The sequence below is a fragment of the Rhineura floridana genome, chromosome 4 (assembly GCF_030035675.1).
Source record: "Rhineura floridana isolate rRhiFlo1 chromosome 4, rRhiFlo1.hap2, whole genome shotgun sequence".
In the NCBI taxonomy this organism is placed as follows: domain Eukaryota; kingdom Metazoa; phylum Chordata; class Lepidosauria; order Squamata; family Rhineuridae; genus Rhineura; species Rhineura floridana.
Window position 1 is genome coordinate 91,951,541 of NC_084483.1, and position 15,943 is coordinate 91,967,483.

Here is a 15,943-nt window from a genome sequence, read left to right on the forward strand (position 1 = left end):
TCAATGGTGGCAGGGCCAGAGGCAAAAGTGGGTGTAACAATGGTAGTGACTCTTACTTTTGCACAGTAGGCTACACGCTGGCCATGTGTCAGAGACTCTACACACATGCACACATACTGCCCCACAAGCTTGGCAAAAGCAAACACAAGCAAAATAGACTATCCCCAAAGTGATGTTTTTAATCACCCTGGGTGTTCAAAGGACCAAATAGTTACTATGGTCAGGATTTGTTAATTGTATTGCACTTCATTTGGCTACATTAGGAACTACAGAATTTGAAAGTGAGGTATGTCTCCAGTGCGTATGGAAACTCAAGAGCTTTTCCATTGCCTTTCAGTTTGGGGACATTTCTGATTGTGCATGTGTGAAGATGCCTCCAGCTCCAAAGTCATTAAAGATCCCTTTCATGCATGTGTTAGAGCACATGTGGAGGTTGCATTTGTGTCCATGTTTATTTATGTTTCAGGGACATCATCCAAAAGCTCTTCATTCTGTTTCTAAACAGTGGGGTTCATTCTTTGTGGATACCATTTCAGGAAAGGAAGATGTAGAGGACACCTCAGTAAATACATGGTCCTGCAAATGTGTTAGTTCTTATAGCACCATCACAATCCCAAGTATTGAAGCAATAGCAGGTAAGAATGAATAATCATGAGAATAAGCCTATGAACATTTCCAGACTGCTATTAATCATTTAATATTGATATATTAAGATGAATACTGATGCCAGGAATTCTAAATATTTACCCAGTGTTTGATCTGTATTATATTATTGTGCACTCTCAATGCCACTATTTGATATAGCACTTCATAGATTGGATGTTTGTTTACTCTTTCAGTACTTTGCATACAGTAAACTAGCTGCTACTGTCATATGGAACAGCAATGTTTCTTTGATTTTAGAGACTTTCTCCCTTTGAAGATATCTTAATTGTTCCTAAAAATTGCTTCCAAATATTTCTAGCCTCTTTGCAGGACCACCAGAAAAAAATATATTTTAATTACACTTTCAACACAAATTAGAGCAGTTCATATTCATCTTGGCTAGCCTAGATGATATATAATACCACTTAGTCAACATTTTGGTACAGGTGGTAAAAATCCCATTCATTCAGTCCTATCCATAAATATAATCATCCTCTCATAGATGGTTCCAACTGTAAAATAATGGTCCATTTGGTCACATCTTTGTTCTTTATTTTCGAACATTTCTGCCCCATCTTTTAGGAGTCTTTGTTTTCCTCTGCAATGAAATCTAATAAATCCAGGATAAGACTTTTCAGGATAAGAAATTGAAATTTCTTCAGAACTGGAGATTTACTTAATATGTCCTGGTTCTCTTCAAAATAACTCGCAGTGCTAATAATGTCTGCTGAGAAGTAACACTGCAATCCAAGCCCCCTTTGTGCTTGACCTGGGAGAATTTGTTTGGGTGGAGGTATCCTTGCTGGCCTTTGCAGGGGTGGGCCTCCCGTTCACTGAAAGTTCTGAAATGGAGAGCTTTGGGGAAGCAGGGAGGGTTGAGCCAGCCAGGGATTTGCTGGGTTCTGAGCTGGTTCCACTGCCATCACATGATGGCACTGAGCCTGATATGAGCCCAATCACTGCACCAGCTTCAGGCTGGTGCAGCTATTTACACCCCCTGCACCTTCCACCCTGACCAGCAGGACTCCAGATATGGCAATGTCCCACTAAGCCCAACTGACCCCCAGACAGGGTTTGGACTTCAACTAGTCCTATTGAATTCAGTGGGGCTTACGTTTGGGTAAATGGGGTTAGGACTGGAGCCTGAGTAAAAAAAAAAAAAAGGATGAATTTGTAAATATTCAAAGAACCAGGGGCTGATTCTTGCATATAATCTTTTGCATCTTGGTATATGAACTAATATGCCCATCTTGGAATCAATTATTAAGTAGAACCAAGTTCTCTCTATTTTATTTTTAAATCTAGCCTTACATCCTTTTTAATGTCTGGACAAAAATGTACTATAGGAATAGGTTTCCTGAGGCAAAACATTTTGCTAAATTTATCCTATATGTTTCATATTCCACTCACTTTTGTACTCTTATCCACTTAAATCTATGCTGTTAGGAGGCAACCACCTCTATCTAATGATTCAGCCTTGCTCTCCATGCCCCCAGATGAGAGGAGAAAGGAAAGAGAACATTTATGTCTAGCCTCCCTGCAGCTTGATAGAGGATGCAAGCTCCAATGTCTTCGCTATAATATCCAGTTCCTGGCGCGCCATGTTCCGGGTATTGACAATAGTATTGCTGATGCTCTATCACGGAACCAGATGGAGAAGTTTCGCCAGCTGGCACCGTGGGCAAGGGCTCTGCCGGAGGTGTTCCCCCCAGCGTTATGGGAGATTGGAGGACTGAATCAGAAAGGGCCATAAGCCTTTCTGTGGCGCCCAGCGCTTTGGCCGACTACCAGGGGGCAGGTAGGGATCTATCAAACTTCAAAGAGTCCAGGGGTTACGCCCAGGAGTGGCCCATCCCTGTCGAGCAGCTTATGGAGTTCTGTGTGGAGGGGAAACGGAGAGGCCTTTCAGTCAGGACCATCAAAGGTAAGCTCTCAGGCCTCGCTTTCCTAGCGAAGGCACGGGGCTTTCAGGACTACACGGGTGACTTTAGGGTGCGCCGGATGCTGGAGGGTTGGTCCCGCGAGCGCCCTTGCCCCCCGGATGCCCGCCTCCCCTTTTCCCCGGAGCTATTGTTTGGCCTGCAGGGACAGTGGAAGCACTTGTGTTCTTCCCCTTTCGAGGCCATGCTATATCATGCTGCGGCCCTCACTCTGTTTTTCGGGGCCTTCCGAATTGGGGAGGTGGTGGCGGCTTCTAAGACGGATGAATCCCTCCGGGCTCTGCTGGTCTCCGATCTCAGCTGGAGGGCGGAGCGGGCCCTCCTGCGACTCAGGCGGTCCAAAACGGACCAGCATGGTAAGGGGCGCCTGGTGGTATTGGCCCCATGCCAGCAGCAAGAACTCTGCCCAGTAACAGCCCTGCGCGGTTTTGTGGCAGTGAGGGGGTCGCAGTCAGGATACTTATTCATACATAGAAACTCCCAGCCCCTTACCAGATACCAGTTTTGGTCCGTGGCGAAGGCCGCACTGGGGAATTTAGGAGTGGACCCCAGTAAGTTTGGGACACACTCCTTCCAGATAGGCGCGGCCTCCACGGCGGCCCTCTTGGGCTTCTCTAAAGACACGCTTCAGGCTGTGGGCGGGTGGTCCTCAGATGCGTACAAGGCCTACGTTAGACCACTTGCTGACACGACGCCAGCGGCTAAATGTTGCCCCTCCTTTTTTTGTTACCCCAATGTCGTTGTTGTTTCAACAGATTGCTGGACAAGATCGGAGCAGCCACGCATCCTCCTATGTGGCTACAGCATGATTTTCTGGGCGGGCCGCAGGGCGGCAAAGTCTCACTTTGGCACGCAGCTGGGGCTCAGTCAATGGGCCGCAGTGCGGTGGCTGGGACATTGGGGGATGCGTTGGGACGGGCTCCTGCCAGCCTTGTTTCAACCGGCTGTGGAACTGGCGGTGCCCCAGGTGCTGGTCATCCACCTCGGGGGCAACGACTTGGGTCTGTTAAAGGGCAAGGCCCTAATTGAACAGGCATGCGGTGACCTCCGGGCCATTGCACATCGCTGGCCGGGGGTGCACTTAGTGTGGTCAGACATCCTGCCGCGCAGGAGGTGGAACTGTGCTGGTGATCCACGTGGGATGGACAGGGCACGAAAAAAGGTGAACAGGCAAATTCAGAGGGCCCTTGGGGACTTGGGAGGTTCTGTCATCCACCACCCAGAGGTTGGCCACAACAAGCTAGAGCTGTTTCGGCCTGACGGCGTCCATTTGACTGACACGGGCAATGACATCTTTCTTGGGGACCTGCAGAAGGGTTTACACCAGATTCTTATCGGGTGTGGGGTAAAGGGGGACTAAGCAGAGGTTTGTCCCCCTTTTGTGGCGAAGAAGTGCGGGGAAAGGTTAAAGGGAAAGGGCAGCTAGGTGACACCTTTAGGCACCTTTGGGGGTGACAGGCGGTCTGGAGGCCTGCAGCTCAGGGCTACACGGCCCGGGGACAGGGTACGGGCCGCCTTTGGGACCAACGTGCCTCATCCGCTCAGAGTTTCAGGGCTCCAAGGGGCGGTGATGCGGGTTGGACCCCCTACACATCTTCAGGGTGTGGCTGGAGCTGGGGGGCTGGCACAGGGCAGCCCCAGGCTCAGGCAGGGTATGGTCGCCCGATAGCTGCAAACAGGCTTTGCCTAGATCACCAGAATGCTCCCGCACTTAATCTCCCTTCTGCAGGTTCATTATTCAATTGATTCTGTTTAAATAAAGTGGCCCATTATTTAACCCAAGGAATGGTGTCTGTGTTTTATTTCAGCAATAGGCCGCAATCTTTTGCATCTTGGTATATGAACTAATATGCCCATCTTGGAATCAATTATTAAGTAGAACCAAGTTCTCTCTATTTTATTTTTAAATCTAGCCTTACATCCTTTTTAATGTCTGGACAAAAATGTACTATAGGAATAGGTTTCCTGAGGCAAAACATTTTGCTAAATTTATCCTATATGTTTCATATTCCACTCACTTTTGTACTCTTATCCACTTAAATCTATGCTGTTAGGAGGCAACCACCTCTATCTAATGATTCAGCCTTGCTCTCCATGCCCCCAGATGAGAGGAGAAAGGAAAGAGAACATTTATGTCTAGCCTCCCTGCAGCTTGATAGAGGATGCAAGCCTGAGGAGCTGCTGCTTCCACACTGAACCCCTATACTGGTTGTTAAGCTTATAAGAAATAGATTATAAAGAGATGCTGACTAAAGAGCTGCCAAAAGAGAAATTGCTTCTACTACACAGAAGTGCCTTTTCCTGCTAGTTTCTTTCCAACTGACCTCACAAGCTGTTGTTGTTTAATTTGAAGAAATGTAAAAAGCATTTGGATATTCAATAAGAATGGAAGGCTGAAGCTGGTCCCTCTGTGTGTGTACTGATGATCTTGCAAACTGTTAAAACAGATTAACATCACAAGCTGTTTTATCAAAATTGAAATACTCAGAAACAAATTGGTGGTTAGTCCAACATTCAAGGAAATAACTCTTCCAATAATTATAATATAATCCAAATGACCTACACAGAAATATCTAAATCCTTTGTGAGATACTGTCAGAGCTTTGTAGAATATTAAAACAAACTAATCTATATATTGCAGCCTACTGCCGAAATAAAGCACAGACCCCATTCATTGGGTTGAATCATGGGCCACTTTATTAAACAGAATCCAATAATTATTTATTTATTTATGAGTGGGTATATATGAGTGTATGTTGTGAGTGAGTGTGGATGTTTGTGTATATAAGTTGTGTATAGTTGTGTGTGAGTGTATATAAGTTGTGTATATAAGTTGTTTTTACATTTAAGTGTTTGTGTATATAAGTTTTATTATGTGCCTCGGGAAGAGGTTTTTTCATCAAGCGGGGAGACTTGAGGGGCCCCCAATTGCTGTAGTGATGGGCAGTGGGAGGTATGGTGATGTGAGAAGGACGAGCCAGGTAAGGGGAACGCGGCCCAGACATGTAGTGGCTGTGCCTTGTTCCGGTCCTTCTCACACCCACAGGGTTGTCGGTTGTCCTGTCAGCCAACTCTCAGATCTCCAGATGCTGCTTTTGAATGCCAGATCGGTACATAATAAAATCTCCCTTGTCCACGACTTGATTGTGGATGAGGCAGCCGATCTGGCATGTATAACCGAGACCTGGGTGGGTGAGCAGGGTGGAGTTGGTCTCTCCCAGCTCTGCCCACCGGGGTACTTGGTTCAGCACCATGGTAGATCTGAGGGTCGGGGAGGTGGGGTCGCTGTGGTCTATAAGAGTTCCATCTCACTCACCAAACACCATGTCCATACAGTTACCGGTCTGGAGTGTTTGCACCTTGTGCTGGGCCAGAGGGACAGGCTGGGAATCCTTTTGGTGTACCGCCCACCTTGCTGCCCAACGGCTTCCCTAACTGAGTTGACGGAAGTGGTCTCGGAGGTATTGCTGAGATCCCCCAGACTATTAGTACTGGGGGATGTCAACATCCATGCCGAGGCCACTTTGTCCGGGGCGGCTCAGGACTTCATGGCCGCCATGACAACCATGGGGCTGTCTCAATATGTTAGCGGTCCAACACATATGTCAGGGCATACTCTAGACCTTATCTTTGCTACTGGACATGAGGATAGTGATCTGGATGTGGGGAGTCTTACATCTCTCCCTTTGTCATGGACAGATCACTGCTTGTTGAAGTTTAGACTCTCAGTGGCCTTTCCCCTCTGCAAGGGTGGGGGACCTATTAAATTGGTCCGCCCCCGGAGACTAATGAATCCTGAAGGTTTTCAAAGGGCCCTGGGGGATTTTCCGGCTGACAGGGCTGGCGCTCCTGTTGAAGCCCTGGCTGATCTGTGGAATGCAGAGATGACCCAGGCTGCTGACACGATCGCTCCTGTGCGCCCTCTCCTGTGTAGAGCTCATACAGCTCCTTGGTACACTCCAGAGTTGAGAGCAATGAAACAAGATAGGAGGCAGCTTGAGCGGAGATGGAGACGAACTCCCGATGGATGCAACTATGCGCTGGTTCGTGCTTCTACCAAACTGTATATAGGAGCGGTGAGGGCGGCGAAAAAACAACATTTCGCTGCCACTATTAAATCATCCCTTTGCCGCCCAGCGGAGCTTTTTAGAGTTGTCCGTGGGCTACTCTATTCTGGCCCACAGGACACGGTAGAATCATCAGTGGCTCGCTGTAATGAGTTTGCTGAGCACTTCCAGCATAAGATCTCATGTATCTGCCGGGACCTAGACTCCCATTTTATAGCAGCTGATCCTAACGAGGTGTCCGGAGCACAGTCTTGTCATGTTTTATTGGATGACTTTCAGTTGGTTCAGCACAAGGACATGGACAAGGTGCTTGGACAGGTACGTGCATCCACTTCGGTACTGGATCCTTGCCCCTCTTGGCTAATAAAAACTAGCAGGGATGGAACAGTTGGATGGGCCAAGGAAGTGATAAATGCCTCTTTACGAGAGGGAGTGGTCCCTGGCTGTCTGAAAGAGGCGGTGGTGAGACCACTTCTGAAAAAACCTTCCTTGGACCCAGAAAATTTCAGCAGCTACAGACCAGTAGCGAACGTCCCATTCCTGGGCAAGATCTTGGAACGAGTGGTTGCTGGCCAGCTCCAGGCGCTATTGGATGAAACCGATTATCTAGATACATTTCAGTCAGGTTTCACGCCTGGTTTTGGCACTGAGACGGCCTTGGTCGCCCTGTTCGATGACCTATGTCGGGAGAGAGACAGAGGGAGTGTAACTCTGTTGATTCTCCTCGATCTCTCAGCGGCTTTTGATACCATTGACCATGCTATCCTTCTGGAGAGGCTCGTGGAGTTGGGAGTTGGAGGTACTGCTTGGCAGTGGTTCCGCTCCTACTGGGCGGGTCGTCTTCAGAGGGTAGTGCTGGGGGAACATTGCTCGACACCGTGGGCTCTCCAATGTGGGGTCCCGCAGGGGTCGGTTCTGTCTCCCATGCTTTTTAACGTCTACATGAAGCCGTTAGGTGCGGTCATCAGGAGTTTTGGAGTGTGTTGTCATCAGTATGCTGATGACACGCAGCTCTACTTCTCCTTTTCATCCTCTTCAGGTGAGGCTGTCGATGTGCTGAACCACTGCCTGGCTGCGACAATGGACTGGATGAGAGCTAACAAACTGAGACTCAATCCTGACAAGACTGAGATGCTGTTGGTGGATGGTTTCTCTGATCAGATGGTGGATATATACCCTGTCCTGGATGGGGTTACAGTCCCCCTAAAGGAGCAGGTTCGTAGTCTGGGAGTTGTCTTAGACTCTTCCCTGTCACTTGAGGCTCAAGTAGCCTCGGTGGCGCAGAATGCGTTCTATCAACTTCGATTGGTAGCCCAGCTACGCCTCTATCTAAGGAGGACCTTACATCAGTGGTACATGCTCTGGTAACCTCGCGTTTGGACTACTGCAATGCGCTCTACATAGGGCTACCTTTGAAGACAGTTCGGAAGCTACAGCTAGTGCAAAATGCGGCGGCCGGATTGCTAACAAGGACCAAACGGTTCGAGCACATAACACCTGTTCTGGCCCGCCTGCACTGGCTGCCAATATGCTTCCGGGCCAGATTCAAAGTGTTGGTATTAACCTATAAAGCCTTATACAGCGCGGGACCACGATACCTGTCAGAACACCTCTCCTGATACGAACTGGCCCGTACACTACGGTCTACTACGAAGGCCCTCCTCCGGGTTCCGACTTATAGGGAGGCCCGGAGGGTGGTGACAAGATCTAGGGCCTTCTCAGTGGTGGCCCCTGAATTGTGGAACAGTCTCCCCGAGGAGGTATGCTTGGCGCCGACATTGTTATCCTTTCGGCGCCAAGTTAAAACCTTCCTCTTCTCTGAGGCATTTTAATTTCATTTAATTTAAGTCCATTTAATTTTAAATTCGCTGTAATGTATTTTAGACTGTTTTATCTTTATATCTTTTGTACTATATTGTGTGATTTTATTGTATTTCTTTTTTTTTTACAATAATTTTTATTCAAATTTTCATAAAACATACAAAACAAAATCATAAAACATTCAAAGACAAAAAACAAAACAAAACAAAAATGATTAAACAAAAAAATAAAATGTTGACTTCCCATTTGTCGCAGATCAAATCAGTTATAGGTCTACAATATATAACAATCCTGTCTCTTAAATTATATTATAAAATCACTTTCCTCCAGTAGTTATCTTAATTAATCATCAAATCTCATAAACATTACTTTATTCTTTCCACAAAAAGTCAAAGAGAGGTTTCAATTCTTTAAGAAATATATCTATCAATTTTTCTCCTAATAAACATGTTGATTAATCCATCTCGTTAATAATAATAATAATCTTATTGTCATAACCATAGTCCAAATAAACATATCGATTAATCCATCTCATCAAAATCTGTTAGGTCCAATAATTTCAATAGCCATTATTCCATTATCCATATTAATTCCATCTTCCATCTTCAATAGTCCTGTTAAGTCCAGTAATTTCAGTGCCCAATCTTCCATTATCAGTATTCCATAATAATCTTGCTGTCATAACCATAGTCATATAATAAGAGTCTGATGGGAATTTCCTCTATCCCAAATATTTTCTTGCCATCAATTCTGAATAAGTTGCTGAAATATTGTTGTAAAGTCATATCTCTGTTCTTCTTTTTTACAAAATGCACTGGCTCATCTCTTGAGAGTTTTTCCATTGTCACATGGCTGCAGTTAATTCCATAGATTTTCTCTATATCAAGCTCCATCATGTCATTCCAGTCCAGAAGATTATCCAAGCCATTGATAACTTTATCTCTAATATCTTCATTAATTTCTTCAGAGATAACATTAAATTCCAAACAGTAGATTTTATTTCTAATATCCATAAACTCCAGATCTTTTTCCAATTCCACATTTGTTCCAATCTCCAGGGCTTGTATCTTCCCTTTATTTTTTCTTTTCTCATCTCTGATCTCATTCTCCTCTCTCACAGGATCCCCTATTTCTTTAAGCTCCTGCGTCATTTTGCTCAGTTCAATTTTCAGCTCCTTACTGCCCTGTCGCAGGGTTTGTTTCATTATCTCAATCTCATCCATTATTTTCTGAAACATAATTACTTCCAGATTCTCAGCCACTTTCTTGATTGCCATTTTTAAAACCACGAAAACAAAACAAAACAAAAATAAAGAAGAACCACTTCTTATTTCAGCAACAATTGGGTTAATATTCCAGGCTTGATGACATCACAGTATAAACAGAGCAGCCTGCCTTATCTCTCTATGTTCAAGAATACAAAACAAATTTAGTTCCCAGCATCAAAACAGTTAGTGGCGTCGTGAAGAAGCAGATTCGTCAAAATAAAATAGACCAAAAAGAGAATAGTCCCAGACAATATAATGTTCCTCGGAATAGAAATCCCTCTTCTGTTTATATCTTTAGAATGCACTTCCAGGACAGCTTTTTGCAATAGAAACAGAGATAAGCTGTTAATTTCGTGAATAACAGAGAAGAGTTATAGCTCACCCAGAAGTTCTTTAAAGCTGATTCATTTGACAAATCTCTTTTTGCTGCAACAATTTAAACCAAGTAAAAAAAATAATAGAAAGAAGGGTGCTTGCCTGTTAGTCCGTTTTCTCTTTGAAGAAAAGATAAACGTATCGCATTAATCAGATAGAGCTTGTTCGGAAGTCCGTCAGGCATTGCTGGCTGGACCTTTTCTCATAAATTAATGAAATCCAGTCCTCCCAACAAAAACAGGCTTTTGAGGTTGATCTCTACGTTTCTCCCTGCCCGGGAGAAATTTCATCAGTCAAAAAAAAAAATGTTCTGACTGATTTATATCTGAATAAGCTTCTTGTGAGGCGGGAGCCCGTCTCAAAAGCAGGCACAAGCGAAGTCACCCTTCCCGGAAGTCCGATTTTATTGTATTTCTGTTGTTCACCGCCCAGAGAGCTGTTGCTAGTCAGGCGGTATATAAATCTAATAAATAAAATATAAAATAAATAAATAATAACCCCAACAGCACCCGCACTAACCCTTGACCCTTCCCCCCTAACCACAGCGTGGAGTAGGCAAAAGAAACCTGCTGGCAAAGCGAGGCAGGCAGGCCAGAAATTCCTAGTCGGCCCCGTAACGACCAAATGAATCACACTGCAGACGACGGAGGGTCGGGCAGGTGCTGCCAAATTCAAACGAGGGCGGGAAGCCGGTGGCGTGGGTTTAAATACCTTTTGGCTGCCCCACCCCCTTGCTGCATGCCACATCGGCACACCACGTTCACACACACGCCCAAGATGGCGGCTCAGGCTGCGGCCGCAAACTTGCCCCTTAGCCCAGTAAGTCCCAGGCGTGGAACAGGATTGTGGCTTACTGCTGAAATAAAGCACAGACACCATTCATTGGGTTGAATCATGGGCCACTTTATTAAACAGAATCCAATTAGAATAATGAACCTGCAGAGGGGAAATTAAGTGCGGGAGCATTCTGATGATCCAGGCCAAGCCTGCTAGCAGCTATAAGGCAACCAAACCCTGCCTGAGCCAGAGGCTGCCCTGTGCCAGACCCCAGCTCAGGCTACACCCTGAAGGTGTATAGGGGGTCCAACCTGCGTCACCAACCCCCAGAGCCCTGAAACTCCGAGCGGATGAGGCATGTTGGCCCCAAAGGCGGACCGTATTCTACCCCCGGGCCGTATAGCCCTGAGCTGCAGGCCTCCGGACCGCTTATCACCCCCAAAGGTGCCTAAAGGTGTCACCTAGCTGCCTTTCCCTTTTAACCTTTCCCCCGCACTTCTTTGCCACCAAAGGGGGACAAGCCTCTGCTTAGTCTCCCTTTACCCCACACCCAACAAGAATCTCATGTAGGCCCTCTGCAGGTCCATCAGGAAGATATCATTGCCCCCGTCCATCAAATGCACATCATCTGGCCAAAACAGCTCCAACCTATCATGCCCTATCTCTCGGTGGTGAATGACAGAACCCCCCAAGTCCATGAGGGCCTTCTGAATTTGCCTATTAACCTTTTTCCTAGCCCTGTCCATCCCCGGGGGTCACCAGTACAATTCCATTTCCTGCATAGCAGGATGTCCGACCACACCAAGTGCATCCCTGGCCAGTGACATGCAATGGCCCGGAGGTCACTACATGCCTGCTCAATTAGGGCCTTGCCCTTCAACAGACCCAAGGTGTATGACCAGAAACTGGGGCACCGCCCGTTCCACAGCCGGCTGAAACAATGTGGGTAGGAGCCCATCCCAACACATCCCCTGGCAGCCAAGCCGTTGCACTGAGGCCCATTGACTGAGCCCCAGCTGCGTACCAAAGCGAGATTTCACCGCCCTGCAGCCTGCCCAGAAAATCATGCTATGGCCACAGAGGAGGGTGCGTGCCTGCTCCAATCTTTCCCAGCAGCCTGCCAAAACAACAGCAAACTACATCAGGATAAAGGGCAACAATTAGCCACTGGTCTCGTGCATCTCAGCTAGTGGTCTAATATAACCCTTGTACGCGTCCAAGGACCATCTGCCCACTGCCTGTAGCCTCTCATTGGAAAAACCCAGGTGGGCAGCAGTGGAGGCCGCACCTATCCGGAAGGAGTGTGTCCCGAACTTACGGGGGCCCACACCTAAGTTGCGCAGTGTGGCCTTTGCTGTCATCCAAAACTGATACCTGGTAAGGGGCTGGGAATCCCTATGTATGAGCAGGTACCCTGACTGCGGCCCCCGCACCACTGCAAAGTGGCGCAGGGCTGTCACTGGACAGAGCTCCTCCTGCTGGCAGCGGGCTAATGCAATCAGGTGTCCCTTACAATGTTGGTCCATTTTGGACCGTCTGAGTCTCAGGAGGGTCCGCTCTGCCTTCCAGCTGAGGTCAGAAATCAAAAGGGCCCGGAGGGAGCCGTCTGTCTTAGATCCCGCCACCACTTCCCTGATTCGGAAGGCCCAAAAAATAGGGTGAGGGCAGCTGCATGATATAGCAGTGCCTCAAAAGGGGAAGAACATCTGCAGGCTGAACAGTAGTTCTGGGGAAAAGGGGAGGCGGGCATCTGGGGTGCGTGGGCACTTGCAGGACCAACCTGCTAGCATACGGTGGATCCTAAAGTCACCCGAGTAGTCCTGAAAGCCCCATGCCTTCGCAAGGAAAGAGAGACCTGAGAGCTTACCTCTGATGGTCCTGACTGAAAGGCCCCTCAGTTTTCTCTCCATGCAGAACTCCATAAGATGCTCCACGGGGATGGGCCACTCCTGAGCGTAGCCTCTGATCTCCCTGAAATTTGACAGCTCCCTACCTGCCCCCTGGTAGCTGGCCAAAGTGGTAAGTGTGTTTAGAATTGCAGCCTTCAGGGGCATCCACCTTTACTCCTGAGTGCTCCCATCTAATATCTCCACAGTACTAGGCTCCTTTCTTCTACAATGGCCTTCTGGTGACTGGGCTGGCCTGAGGGCACTTAAGCCCTTCTTACCAGAAGCAAATAGGCTAGATTAAATGTTCCCTACCCAGGCTCCATCTTTTAGCTAAGATTTCTATCTTAATTTCCAATCAGAGAAATGTTTTTGTTTGAATGGTGTGCGCCAAACAACTGTGGCTAATGCTTAATGTATCATGCTTAATGACATCACTAGGGCCCGCCCCTGTGACATCACTCAGGCCCATCCCATGACATCATTAGGGCCCACTCTGTGACATCACTATCTCAGGGTTTGGGATGCTTCTGACCTGACAACCCTAATCTATATATAGATGTAGCTCAAGAGAGAGTGCCTACCCATCTACAAACCGGGGAGGGGGGAGAGTAGTGATGGAGCAATCTCCCCAACCAGAATACTAAAATGTATGACTGAGGAAGTGCAACCTATTAATGCTTGGCATTCAGTAAAACATTATATTTCTGTGAAGTCAGTAGGTGTTGGCTGAAAATCAGAGAATCTGCCATACTTTATGTAATTAGTATGATATGTAGCTTTCCTTGCAAGCATGCAAGTTTGGGCTTATCTTCTTTAATGTTGACGTTAGTTATCTGAAAGAGGAGTTTATGCCATGATCAATATACCTTCAGGTTTACAATTACAGTGCAGTCTGTTGGTATCACATTTGAAATCTGTCCCTGTCATACTTTCCAGTAGATGCTCCCTAGACACTGTTTAAGAGCCCATTACAGAAGTATTTCAGAAAGCTTCCAACAATATCAACCTAACTATTACAGTGCATCTTTGCACACATTTTTTCCATTTCAAGAGTGGTAGCCATTTTAGTCTGTTGCAACAAAAAGAACAAATTTGTGCACCTTGAAATATTTTTGTATATTAGTGATTTTTCATATTACTGTAAAAATAAGAGAATTACAAGAATACAGTTATAGCACAATCATAAAAAGCATATTGCTCTTATTTTTATTCACATTATATGGTAGAATCAAATGTAGAAAGCATTATTATTATTATTATTATTATTATTATTATTATTATTATTATTATTGCTAGCATGTATGGTCTCTTTATTATTGCCAAGTGGTGGCTTATGCTGTACCTATACATGGGACAAAATAAGTTTATTCTAACCAATACAGATGTCAAATAATGTGAAAATGCTTTTGTTCTATTTTTGAGAGTGTTTAGCATCCTTAGTAGGCTAAGACAAACCAGCATTATCATACTCAAGCATATAAAGTCTGTGCACCATAACTATAATCATATGGTCTGATAAATTCTTACAATTATAAACAGAAAAAGATCTTAAGGAAGAAAAATACTGCTCTTCCTAGCTTAAATGAATTATTTAGATGTGATACGAGCCACATACCTGATTAAGATATGATCTGTTTGTTTCTTCCAGATTTGCCACTGGATTATAAATTCAACAGATTTTCTTCAAATAGCTCAATAACTGCTGGTTACTATCCCAAACCTCCGAGATCATTCTTATCAAGTGGCGAGCCAATGACAACCAAATAAGTACTCTGTAAGGAAAAGAAAATCCGGATGTCTTTAATATTGCTGTAAATGAATATGTCAGATGCTAATTGGGAAACATACAAATGAAATGCTTCCTAAATCCAAACAATACTTAAAAAAGAAGACAGACCCCCCAAAAAATAAACTGTTTTCTGTTTTCTTTCATTTGATGAGTAATGAATATTTGTCTATAATGTTTTCCTCGCTCTGCCTGTTGAGAATTTGCTGCAGTATTTTCAGATCATGATATCAGCGTTTGGATACCTTCATACATTACAGTTTGCTTCATATATATAGGACATATTACAAGGCCAAATCCTTTCCCACGATGCAAAAGTGTGCACACCATACACATCACCTTATGTAATAATATGAGACAGAAGTAAGAGTAGACATACACATACTGTTTTGCCAGTTTGAGTGTGTCTCCACCTCTCTTCTGAAAATGGGGCACACAACGCTAGTCAAACTCTGCCCCTCTTTATTGTAAACCCTGATGAGATCAGCTGAAATGTGTGGTTTTTTTTAAATTCAGCTTCAAACAGATTTCACAACTGATCAGCAGATCAACCTGTTGCCCCTCCAGGTGTGGCCAATGTAAACGCTTTGCTGTAGGAGACAAGTGTGCTCACAGAGTTTTGTGCATATGCAGACCTTGCATGAGGACCCAATTTTCATGATTCTTCCCACTCAAAAAAGGGGGTGGATGTGTGAGAATAAGGTGGTTGCATGTAGGATTTGAGGATCATGGTAGAAGTATGCAGCCACTCCTCCACAACGAGAGGGTATATGATACTGCCCAGTAATAACTGACCATAATTTCACAAGCCAATTAAACTTCAGTGCTTTAATGTTTAGTCCTATTAACTTAAATCAGAATTACATTCTACTACGTCATCCTAAATGTGCTCCAGACCAGATTAGAGAAACATGCTCATCAGCATCCATTTTAAAACAGCTTCATAACATCCATTCTGATGAATACAGGTTGGATAGCCTGCTTCAGATAAATCTTGATCTCACAAAACAAAATATAAGCAAATAAGGCATGTGATCGCTATGTTGAACCATGTTCTACTGCCACTTTTTTATCTTATCTGCAAGCCATTCTTACTATCTGAATCCACAAGAACTGGTGTGCATAATCTCTGAGCTTTCCCCCAACATGACTCCCATTGAGCTTTCCCCCTCTTTGCTCAGTGCTGCATGATTCTTTAGATCTGATAGGGAATAAAACTTGACAACAAAGAGCTGTAGACTGAATAGGAATCCTGGGTTTGTTAATTCAGACTAGTTTCTAATATTGTATGGAGATAATCCTATGCATGTCTATGAAGACACATAAGGTCAATGGGGCTTACTCCCAGGTAAGTGGATATAAAATTTATTTGTTT

At 45.3% G+C, this 15,943-nt stretch overlaps 1 protein-coding gene across 2 annotated transcripts in view; it reads left to right on the top strand.

The window, feature by feature from the left end:
• Window positions 1-14,672, top strand: part of NT5DC1 (5'-nucleotidase domain containing 1) — a 164,300-nt gene extending 149,628 nt beyond the window's left edge. Inside the window, exons 11-12 of one of the 2 annotated variants that reach the window (XM_061623663.1) lie at window positions 506-635; window positions 14,431-14,672. In XM_061623663.1, coding sequence (XP_061479647.1) covers window positions 506-635; window positions 14,431-14,549 — 249 coding nt within the window. In that variant the 3' untranslated portion in view covers window positions 14,550-14,672. Of the gene's footprint in view, window positions 1-466; window positions 636-14,430 lie in introns of both variants that reach the window. The other variant, XM_061623661.1, reaches the window with a different exon arrangement.
• The last annotated feature ends 1,271 nt before the right edge of the window (window positions 14,673-15,943 follow it).